Below are 12,518 nucleotides of genomic sequence, written 5' to 3'. Positions count from 1 at the left end.
CACATGTAAATGAAAATTAGCTATCTGAAATAAATAGCACAGGATATTGTTTTAATGAACAGTATTTCTGAAAAAGCTCCTTCACTTGTTTATAGCAATAACTGATTAAAAGAGCGAGGGGGAGTGCGATGGACGTACTCAAAGGGTGACGGCTGACTCATTGTGAATGGGTCCAGCACGGGTCGAATGGCGGGTCAGCGGAGTTACGCACGTTGTGTGAATAAATGTCTGTATTGTCACTCCGCTGCATTTTTATGAACTATGGTATCCTGGCCATGGGTCACATCTCTCGCCCAGGTCCAGCAGGCTCCGCCTCACACGCTATTACTCTACAAACTGAAGTTGGTTGCATTCAATAACTTCCTCTGTGTTTTTCACAGTGGCCGCCGCAATAGCAGTTACCAGCGGAAATACTGGTACAAATACAGGTTTGCCTGTCATGCTTAACAATATGCAGCTGTTTTAATAGTTAAAACTGTGGACAAATGTAGAAGTGTGGACCGGCGGGGCTGTGTGGCGGGGCTGCTCGGAGAGTAAGAGGAGAGACAGTAGAGGAGAGATTCAACACAGGCACGGCTTTACAGAAGAAATGGGTCATGTAATACAAAATTAAACCATATCCATATATACAACATTGCTTCGTTTGTGGAGAGGCAGCGGATGTGAGGACATTAGGTGCACCAGTGCGATTTAGGAAAAATATTATTCGCACACTAGAGCCCTGGGAGCTAACATACACTAACTAGCACTGGTCACTGCTGCTGTCTGAAAAACAACACAGACGGGACACAATTTTGCGTTTACTAGTAAACTGGTAAACCTTGAGACCAACTTATAACCGACTGCTGTCTGTTGAATTTTCCTCACATTACTCTGTCCTCGGTGAGTGTCTACATCTAGAAACTAAGTTGCACAATGCAGGGAACAACTCTGGCACATAATCCGATTTTACGGAGCGGTAGATTGGCTTTTCAGAAAAACCCAGAGTGTTCAATGAAAAGACGCATTTAAAATATCGCTCGATCATGCAAATTTGATCGTGGGATGCCAAAATCGTGATTGTGATTAAAATTTGATTAATTGTGCAGCCCTACACTGTAGTCTTATTAATATATAGTACTACTGCAAGAGTGATTTAAATTACACTCTAATTGGACTTAAATGAAGCTACGTCCCAGTTTAATAATATGTCATGAAACTCCTTCCAAACACTACTGGTTTGTGTTGAGGATTGTAATAAATGTGTGTTGTTTTGAGGTTTCAGTTTGCAACCCAGCAACCCGAACGCTGCTCGATCGTCAAAGCTCACAGAAGGGATGATTCATGTCTGCTATCTAAGCTGGTCTTTGTGGCGTTTCCCACAGTCAAGAGCCCTGTTGTTGTTGTACAAAGGCTTTTTAGGACACAGAAGCAAGCTGATGGCAAAATATGACATGCCTTCTATGATTGTGTATGTGTGCAGGTTAAGTACCATATGTTTGCAAACTCACAATTACTGCGACTTATCTGAATTTAATGATGCTATGTTGAGCATTATTACACCATCATGGCAGTCCTACAGCATCATTTGGCATTGTCACATGAGTTATGATCCCATGGGTTATTTTAGGAATCAAGGCTCTGGTTAAAATGACTGGTAGCATCAGTCTTACAACATGGGTAGTCTTACAACAACAGAAGACTGTTAAGATCTGAAAAATTAGTTAGCGTCTCTGTTACCAACTTTCTGTTTTAAAGAGCCCCTATTATACTTTTTGGGATTTTTCCCTTTTTTTAGGTTATATAGTTTTTTTGTATGTAATAGATTTCCAAATGGAGTACTGGCTTGAATTTGGTTGACCAATCACAACAGAGTGGGCAAGCTGACAAATCAGTGCAGACTGGGCTTTTTGGGAAGGCGGGCCAGGAGCTGCTGTCTAGCTGGGGCAGAGAGGGTGACATGCTGCCCTAGTCCCTGGGGGCTAAACTCAGTCTGTCCATTTTAAAGTCACCCTCCTCTGCCCTGCCCATGTCTGCGTCGGTCTGAGTGAGCTTGGCAGACACAGTTGTATCAGCTGTGATTTAAAGCTGCACTCAGCAAGGTTGTAATGTAAGAATACACCCATCCACATACATCACAGGTCAAGAAGGAGTAGAGAAGAACTTCCCAAGTTTCTTACTACAAGCTGAAGATTTTGCTGTGTTTGTCAAACAGTGACAGTACTTTTCTGGTCACCGTGACACATTCTCAGAAATGCGTACAATGCCATATATATCTCAAGATATATTTAGTGCACTCATTCTTCGTCTCATGCCATTACGATATCTATAGAACCAAAGTGAAATCACTTTTTTCTCCCCCTCCCACTTCCTTTTAAACATACCAGCACTTTTTGCACCTGCTGTTCCGATAAGAATTGGCCCCCACAGATTGGGCTGAGTTTTGGTAAATCATTGGAATACACAAATAGGGGTGTCTTCCCCTGATATTTGCATAATGGTTTCACGAATGCGTATGCTATAAGAAAAACTGCAAGGCCTCAGTATGTCTGTCGATTTTACAACCAAGTTATTTATACAAATATTTAATGTACAGTATACATGTTAACTTGCAATCTACGTTGAAATAATTCGGTAACTTTTTTATTATTACAAGATAAATTCACTTCAAATGTGGCCTTGCGGCCCTGCACATGTGTGATGCCTGGAGAAACTTTTGGCATCACAAGGTATCACAAGCCTGTTTATACTTCGAAAGATTCCCCACAGGAAACGAGGCTTTAGACAGAGCCCTCCCTGTTTCCACTCACACGGCCCGGACTGTTTGCAGTCACCTCAGGCTCTCAAAGCAAGGCCTGTGCAAGTCTGTGTACACCCACAGTATGAAACTATTTTTGGTTTCGTATCTGAGGTGCAGATGTAAGTAGTTTGATTTTGGAGATCAAGGTGGAGTTCAAATGTAGTATGACAAAACTTTCCGGTTTAAAATTAAACTTTACACCCCTGTATCTTTATATTTAAGGAAATAGAAATGGTTTTACACTCTATTTCTGTCATGTCTGTCTTTATGTGAGTCAGTATGAATGAATGAATGGGATGGACACTGTAAAGAAGTATTGTTTAGTGATTAATTGGGCAACATCAAACTGTTGACTTCAAATGGCGACTGATGACAACTTGGTCACAAGAATGGCCAAGAATTGAGTTCCATCTTAAAATGGCCGCTTTCTGTTTTGTCAGCAAACTCTCGACACACAACTTGGCTTTCAGGCTTTGTGTTTTTATACCAGTTATATGCCCACTTTCACTTCCCTAATTATAGACTGATCTCTAGTCTGAGAAGAAATTCTTGTGGTTTGGATGGTGCAGAGCAACAGTGGTTAAGTCTCTGATTGCACACTCTTGCCCTGTTTCAGGGCATATTTCAGATTTTGTCTTTTGTTAGTTTACTAAGGCAGCAGAATAGACTTCCTCCTATCGATATTTCCTCTAATTGAAATCTGAAGACATTTAAATTGAAGTTGTGGGCGTATAAAGAGGTGACCGGAAACACTCCCCCTCCCATGTTACATCTTGCCTCAACTATTACACGTTGAACAAAACATGGAAACATTGCACTGAGGAAGCTGCAAACTTCAAGTGGATAATTATGTATCAAACATTTTTGCTTGTTTCCCCTCTTTTGATCCATTTGCTTCAGTTTGTTCCCACAATTCAAACACATGCAGTTTTGGTGAAGTGAGGACTCCTGCCTGAGGATGTGATTGGGAGATAATGGCTGTAATGGCCTGTCTGTGTGTAACTTACTGTTTATATTTTGGTGAATTAAAGTCCAACAAAATAATCTCAATTTTAAGGTCAATTTACAAGGTTGTTTTTTAACTTTTCATCAGATTCATGGTTTGTCATCAGAAAGTTGAACTACCTATTGAGCACCATTCACACAAGAAATTCAGCACAATGTGCTTTACAGTAAAGGAAATGGAACAGGAACATGGAATGAACATAAAAACAAGGATAAAATACCATGAGTAATAGAAAATAAGATGGAAAATAAAACACAGATTACATACATATACTGTTCTCAAGGTTGAGAATGTCCTTCCATGTTCAAATGTATTAAAAAATATTGAAAAACCCATGTTAAGAACTATCTCTGATTTGCTCTAGTCAAAACGTGTAATAACAAACATTGTTTATCCTTTTGGTAAAATATAAGATTATATAATAATCAAGACAGTTCTCCGCTTAAATATGCTCACATCTGCTGTGTCAAAACATAAGCGCTGAAATGTTGACTCTGAAAGGAAGGTGAGGTTTTTTTTCCTCTGTTTCATCAATGGTCATGGAGATGAAGCACTACTGGGTTATTTAATGTACCTGCATGGATAATTTGTCTTGTGCCTGGTTCTGGTAAATGATTGGTAATCATAGATGTTTCACTGCAGATAATTCCTGTCAGTGTCTAGATGACTCACTGTACATTTACACTGATGCATTTACAGCAAGTCATTGCGTCTAAGTAGCTGCTTTACGCTCAGTCTCCTGTTCTGTTGGAGTTTCAGGCATGTTTTGTTCTCTTTCCTCACCCACATTTCCTCAGCCAGTGTAGAATGTGACCGAGAAAAAAAAAACATACATGTAATATGTAATAAAAAGTATTATTATAGAATTCTATGTGCTGTCTGTAAACAGGATCTGCAGCTTCACCTGCTTCCTGTTGTGGTCATGCATAAGGTGGGGGGGTGAAGTGGTTCAAACAGGTTACAGTAGGTTATCCGAACGATGAATATGAGTGTGGCCTCACATAAGATTTAATATCCTAGCCTCAGGCTAGAGCAAGTTATTAATTCCTCAGTTTTCTCCCTACCTGAACCCAAACACCCCTATAGTGAGATTGTTAGGGATGGGATTAAGCGTGATCACTGTGCAGTAATTCCCTTCCTCCTCCCTCTTAAATTCTCCAACAACAGAAAATCCTTCTGAGTTGAGTCTGAGCACTCACGCACGGTATTAGAACAACAGAGATTTTCACATGGTTCCCTCCAACATTAAGCTTTTAACCGCTAATTCAGTCTGCAGTTACACCATACCAGTCTTAAACCATTAGTGCCAAAAGACAAACTAAAGCTAGCTCCAGCTTTGATTTTACACTCAAGGCTTTCTTGTGGTGTCCACTTCTTAACATCTGAGTAACTAGTAATATTTTATTTATAGTACGTTGTTTATCTCATAATATTTACTTAGGGAAAAAGGGCTATAGAAAAGGAAAGACTACCGGGTATTGCCATGGCATGACCAACCCACTGCCGTTATATTATGGAAACAAGTATTTCTGCTATCAGTTACATTAATTCAGTCGCAGATTCAGTGTGAAGTGTCACAGCACACCACTATTGTGCAAATGTATTTCACTATTCAACTTCACATGCTTGGAGAATAATTTATCCTCACCAGGTGTTTTTCCAAATGTTGACACCACTCCGTGCGCAAGACTAATGCAACAATGGAAAATTTACTTTAGTCTTGTTAAAATGGAAGGCTTCTTGTGGATCTGGTTACAGTTGCCCACTGTCTATATACCCCAAGTACAATGAATGCACAGGAATTTGTCCAAGTGATTTTGGTTTAAGAAAATACTCAAATTCGTGAATTCATCCTGGCATACAGACAGTAGAACCTCATATTCACTGCAAATGGGGCACTACAGGATGATGAAACTATGACTGTTGTTAGACAAAAACGCCTCGTGTCACCCAGCTTAAAGTCTAACAGAGCAGGCAGTATTTTATATACATCTCCTTTCAGTCTATATTTTCAGGATTTCCCCTCCTTCCCCAGTTATTTCCTGTTTTTCCAGTGCTCTCCTCTCTGTTAAAGTTTTTTGAAATGTTTTTTATACCCAACAGAGGGCGCTCTTGTTTCTAGTTTTAAAGTCAAGTGGAAGAATGTGAGGCAGTGGCACAGTGATGTCATTTAGTCTGTCACAAGGCAGGGCTGCACTGGAGGAGGCACCCAGAGGTGACGGTGGGGGTGATGGGTGATTCCTCACACGTTTCCCCTCCCTGATGTGATCATTTCACAGACTTCCCCTGACCTTTCATACGTCAGGTCTTATTAATGTTGAACTACATCTGGGCTGTGCTTTCAAATGGCCACTTTGTCTCTTCTGTTGTGGCTCAATTTGTTAGTAAATGTGATGTGTCACTGTGGTCATTTTCCATATGTGGCTCAGCTGCTGTTTTAGAGTTGTGGCAGCCGGAAAGATGCACTCACAAAAGATGAGTTTGCTGTTAACAGACACCGGCCTTATGTGTGTGTGTGTGTGAGAGAGAGAGTGCTGACTCTACTTGATATCAAAGCTGTTGTTTTATTGTTTTTTTGAAGTGTTGGCTTTAAGAGAGCAAGAGCTGAAAATGGCTGGCCATCGACACTTCCTGTCTGCCACCCTGCCTCTGAGACAGACAGACAGACAGACAGGCAGGCAGGCAGGCCGGCAGGCAGGGAGACAGACAGACAGACAGACAGGCAGGCCGGCAGGCAGGGAGACAGACAGACAGACAGACAGACGTGTTAGTTACACTTGCATAAAAGCGGGTTTAGAAATGTACATCATATCTGGTTCCTTCCTTCTCATCTCTTGTGTGTTTCCCCTTCATCATCCCTTCTCTGTTTATTTGCGCTGGGTCTGTGCTGATATTTATCTGCTCCTTTTTTTGCCTTCTTCTTTCTATTTTTGTCTTTCTTCATCTGTTTTTTTCTGGCTTTCCTCTTTTGTCTGCATTTCGGCAGGTCCTGATTCACTCTGCCTCCATATTTGTATATTTTTTCTGTTTTCCGCCTTTGTTCTCCTTCCCTTAAACACTCTGTCAGTCTCCTGTCTTACCCTCTCTGTCTCTCTCTCTCTCTCATGTGCTCTACCTTGTTCTCTCTCTTCTCACTATCGCCGTCTCATCAGTGACTTCAAAAGCTGTGGTTGTAAATGGGACTAAGACAGGAAACAGCGGAGAGAGAGAGAAAGAGAGATGGGAAACACAAGAACCAGAGTTTTTCAGGGCAGACTGTGAGATCTTGACAATGAAAACACAAGCTATCAAAAGCCAATCTTAAAAGCTAATGTGATACATGTCAAAACACACAGGTTTTTCTGGACATAAGGAGTATAAGGACAACCATAATTTGTGTGTCAGTAATATTCTTCACTGTAGTGGAAAGTTCTGTATTAACTATGCATGCATTACCATGTTATATTTATGTTTGATTTGCCAGTGTTACATCCTGAGCTGCAGCAGAACTGCTTCCCAGCATCTTTTTCAAGTGCGTTTTTCATCTGTGGTTATGATAGATGTTGTTAATCTGGGAGCAGCGAACAAAGATGACATTGCTCATGGTTTGGGTCAGGGGGCGGACACTGGATCCTGGGATGTTAAAGTGTTGTGTCTAGCCTATTTCTTTTTTTTTAGTCTACAGTCCAACAGCTGTCAACATAAATCAACATAAACACTGACAAAACTAGCAGATGTTGTTTAGAAATGACCAGTGGTACCTCAGAGGTGTTAGAACATAAGTTTATGAACATTATGTAACTTTGAATCTGAGGACATAAATCCCTGTCAAAGTGGTCTTCAGTAACCCCTGACTGCCCCTGTGTAGCTTTTTATTTATTCACACTAGAGAACATCAGCTGTGATGAAGGAGCAGCTGCAGAAAAGTAATTAATAAAGCAAGACAATTTCTTTGTGAGCAATATATTGGTTAATTGTTATGTTTGTTTGTATGTTGTATATTTGTTTGGCATCCCTCATTAGGCAAATGTTAATAAAAGTAGTGCTGTTCTTCATACAAGCATAAATTTCAATTATGTCGTCGTCATTGTATTTTATGCGCTAGAAAGAGCTTTCTATAAATAACAAATATCTTATTTTTGAAAATGACTTATTAGACATATGAGGAAACTTTGATTTAAGCCACTTATATATTTCTCTTACAATGTCATGTCTGATTATGTCGTCCCCTGCAGGGCTTCTTGATTGGGGCACGACCAGAAAATGGGTGCGAGCCCATCGAGCCCCCTCCAAGGGACAACTTGACCGGCGCCTTCATCGTCCTCATCAAGCGCTTCGACTGCAACTTTGACATCAAGGTACAGTGTTTACACTTGTGTGTGTGTGTGTGTGTGTGTGTGTGTGTGTGTGTGTGTGTGTGTGTGTGTGTGTGTGTGTGTGGTTATTGTCAGAGGTTGAAGTCCTTCCTGATTAGGCCATGCCAAATCCTTGATCAACCCCACCCATCTCTAGTATCTGTATTTGTAATCTGTACCTAACTGTTATAACATAACAGCATTGTTGGTACAGTAAATTATGTATTATATGTATGTCCCTAACAGGCTTCCAGTGCTTGTTTAGTGAAAGTCTAGTTTTCTTTTAGTGCACAGCAACACCTGGAAGTAATTCAAAAACATAATTTATTTCAGCAGCTGTTAATTATAATGGGACGTTGCCAAAACAGTGTATGTCAGGTACTAATATGTGTTCCGTCACACTACGTTAAAGCAGCACCAAAGCACTTTTCCTTTTTGGTCACCCTACAGGTTGGAAGTGGAATTGTCCATTCTTGCCATCTCATTTGAACTACAAATCCGCTAACCGATCTAGCAAACTTGCATAGTGCGGTTATAGCCGATAGAGAGCCGCAAATCAAATGTAGAAGTGCCGCTCACCCTGTTAGGAATTGAACCACTGAAAGCGGTCACACACAATTTCCTGCAAGAGCATGTATCCCACTCCACTTGTCGTCTTCTTCTTTAGCTTCTTTTTCTTCTTCTTCTTCTCTTTCTGTTGCAGTTTTGTGTGTGATGCTGGACTTATGGAGTTGAAAAGTTCAGTTTGCCAAATAAGTCAGTTAAGCAACTGAAAGCTGGCGAGAGAGCTGATCTCCATTAGTCAAATGAGGCAACCTCAGGCCATGTGCAGTGCACAGAGGATGGTGAAGGCAGCGTAAGCCAAGTTCAACAGTAGAGAGGAAGAGACGTTGAGAAGATGAAAGAGAAATGGAGTTAAAAATATTGTTGCGTCTGTATATCTGACCTGGCAATAAAAAAGCAGTCTATTAAAGCATCTGACCTTAGTTAAAGTCTAACTGACTTATGCAAAGTCACCCACAGTGGCTGTAAATGGAACCAGGATTTTGATTAGAACTGAGACATTAAATGCCAGGAAGAATTCAAACTTAAAGATGACTACAAAATATAAACTGCAAACTTTTTATTTTCTTTTTTCTCAGACCTTGATGATACAATGATATGATTTGTTGTTACAGAATTTCAAGAAATTTACTATAGAGATTTTTTTTCTGACATTTGTTACCAGATGCTTTAATCAGTAACACTTTACCTTTCCCCATGTGATTAGAAAAAACTGAGTTTTATTATTAATACAGCACCTTCTGCTAATTCCCAAGGATGATTTGTGCCAGAAGTATAATTAATCAAAGTTAATTTTTTTTCCAGTTTTTTGTTTGATTTCTTAATTTCTTTTCACTTTTGCACGAAAGAAAACTAAAAATGTCCATATGCAGGAAAAACCATGCGGTAGATTGTTTTTTAAATGTGTTTTAAGCCTCCAGTTTTCTTGGATTCAGAGTAAAAAACAGAAGAAAGAATAGAAAGGGCTGAGGTAGAGAGAGAGGGGTGAAAAGAGAACCACGGTTAAGAGACTGGGGTTGAGAATGAGTAATGGGGTGAAAGAGAGTAAAGAATGCAGCCTCTTGGCATCTCTCTCTCTCTCCGCCTCTTACTCTCATACTTTTTAGTCTTACCTTTTTGCTCTGTACCTTCTTGGTTGCTCCTCCCATTCATTCACTCTCACATTTCATGTCAATCCCTCTTTTTCAATCTATTCTTTTGGCTTTTTTCTCTTTGTTGGTCTTACATCCTTAGAAGGTCTTTCTGTAACACACACACACACACAAACACACACACAGGAGCATGTTGACAGAGAGGGCAGTGAGGTGTTCTCTTTGCTGAGTGTAACCAGACTCCACTCCACATAGCTGTGTGACAGACAGACACACAATATAAGCACAGTACACACACACACACACACACACACACACACACACACACACACACACACACACAAGTCTCTCTGAACTATGTCAGATCCGACATTTAACTTCTTGCAACCCTCAAAGGACCAGTTTTGACTTGTTGAAGTTTACTCTGTTTTTTTGCTGCTGAGATCAGGTGGCATTTTCAGTGTAACCTTACAACACACATTCCCCTAGTTGTTTCATAAAAAAGTACATTAACGCTACGATGCATTTATCACCGTCACTTCAAAGTAAGTTTTGCCATTTAGGCCAAATTGATCAGGTGTGCTAGCCAGCTGTCAAGTTAAAATACCAAACACCTGCGTCTTCAGAGATAAAAAAAAAAAGGTAGTAACCTTTTCATTTTTCATATAATCACACATTGAATATTTAATTTGTCAGTTGCTGGTTAGATTGAGACTTTGCTGTAAGTGTAGAGTTGTTTCACAGCTTCTTCTAATTAACGCCCCGCTCTCCCTGCATTTCCTGTCAGTATCTCTACTGTCACCATCCAGAAAAAGGATTTCTTCTTTCAAAACAAATCTTGAAAAAAAAAAAAATCATGTAGGAAAAATGGTAACGTAAAGTGTCACTTTGTTTGTTATCAAAAGTATCCTTTTAACAGTTTTACAGGTGTGTCTTTATAAGGCCATATATAGGGAAAGTGCCCACATGGCCCTTATGGAGTTTCTTTTTTTGTTGCAGTACTGCAGTTGGCCACTGGCACATATTGGCAGCAGGGCTGACTTAATGTAGCAAATATGGTTCTCTTAATACATATTTGTGTTTACTACCTATATTTAAACTTTTTGTGATGCTAGGAAAAAAAACTAGCTTTAAATAGGCACACTTTGAAAAGTATTACAACAAACTAGGTTTGACATTAGGCTGGAAACTAGACCGACTGAAGATGTATTAGGGAGGAGTGTGTCTTTCTCTCTCCTCTTATGTCTTTCTCTCATTTCAAATCTCTTTTTGCCCCCTCTCTCTCCGCACTCCCTGTTCTGGATTTCCTACCTGCTGTCTCCCTTATACTTGTCAGTCATTGTCTCTCCATCACTCTTCCAGATGCTTTTTCCTTTTTGTCTCTCTCTCTTTTTCTTTCACTCACTCACTCACACAAACACAAGGTTTGTTGCAAGCATTCAGCTGTCCTACCTTGAATGTCTCTCTCTCTCTCACGCACACTCACACTCCCTCCCACCCTCTAAGTCGGGCTCAGTTCCCTCCAGAAGCTGCAGGGAAACAAAGGAATAATAGATTCCATCTTGACTGAGACAACGCACGTGTGTGCGTGTGTGTGTGTGTGTGCGTGTGCGTGTGCGTTGCAGGGCTGTCACCCCCTAACATGCTCGCTGTTTCGTTTCTTTTTGTCCCTCTGCAGCCTCCTCTATAGCATTTAGCCATTAGCATCCACTGTGGAACAGCGCAGAGTTTTAATGGATCTGTGGTTGTAATGGGCAATAAAACGGACACTCACCCACTTAACCTTCCGTGAAGTGTTAGCTTCTCCACCCGTTGTGTGTGAGTGTGTGTGTGTTTATTGCGATAAGCCATGACAGAGAGAAGGTTTAATGTTGAGAGAGAGTGTTTGAGATGGGGAGGAGTGAAGGGAGTCATGTGCAGGGGTCTTAATAGGCACACTTGCTGTGTGTGTGTGTGTGTGTGTGTGTGTGTGTGTGTGTGTGTGTGTGTGTGTGTGTGTGTGTGTGTGTGTGTGTGTGTGTGTGTGTGTGTGTGTGTGTGTGTGTGTTTGTGTGTGTGTGTGTGTGTGTGTGTGGACCAGGTTTAGCTACATTTGTGGGGACCAAAAACTGTGAATACAGTATACTAATGGGGACCTGACAGCTTTGTGGGGACAAAATGCTGGTCCCCATAACGTTAAAGGGCTTTTTGAGGAATAAAACTTGGTTTTAGGAGTAGGGTTAGAGTTAGGTTATGGTTAGGGTTAGGGTGAGGGTTAAGGTTAGGCATTTAGGTTCGATGGTTAAGGTTAGGGTAAGGGGCTAGGGAATGCATTATGTCAATGACTAGTCCCCACAAAGATAGCCAGACGTGTGTGTGTGTGTGTGTGTGTGTGTGTGTGTGAGAGAGAGAGAGAGCAAGAGAGAGCAAGAGAGAGCAAGAGAGAGCAAGAGAGAGCAAGAGAGAGGAAAGCATTCCTCCATGGCTGTTCTTTAAAAAAAAAAAAAATTCTCCAGAGAGGCAGGGTTTGCGCTTCCTGTACACTGGGAATCTTTGAGTTGGTGGTGGGGGGCTCACTGGTAACCTTTCTGACCTTTCCCGGAGAAGGGGGACGACGACAGGAAACTTGATACCCTTTTCCTCCCCTCTCCCTCCCATGAACACCCCCCTGTGCCTCCCTTACGTCTAAGCAAGATTTTTTGCAGACTCTCTCTCCGTCCCACTGCTGCCCTCCAAAACACACACACACACACACACACACACAC

The 12,518-nt window shown here is 41.0% G+C and overlaps 1 protein-coding gene across 4 annotated transcripts in view; it reads left to right on the top strand.

Moving 5' to 3' along the window:
* Positions 1-12,518, top strand: part of rnf13 (ring finger protein 13) — a 42,176-nt gene that overhangs the window by 5,509 nt on the left and 24,149 nt on the right. For all 4 annotated transcript variants that reach the window (XM_032525284.1, XM_032525288.1, XM_032525287.1 and 1 more), the window contains exon 4: positions 8,000-8,122. In XM_032525284.1, the coding sequence (XP_032381175.1) occupies positions 8,000-8,122 (123 nt within the window). The remainder of the gene's footprint in view (positions 1-7,999; positions 8,123-12,518) is intronic.

The sequence above is a fragment of the Etheostoma spectabile genome, chromosome 9, assembly GCF_008692095.1.
Source record: "Etheostoma spectabile isolate EspeVRDwgs_2016 chromosome 9, UIUC_Espe_1.0, whole genome shotgun sequence".
In the NCBI taxonomy this organism is placed as follows: domain Eukaryota; kingdom Metazoa; phylum Chordata; class Actinopteri; order Perciformes; family Percidae; genus Etheostoma; species Etheostoma spectabile.
This window is presented reverse-complemented; position numbering and strand designations above follow the sequence as displayed.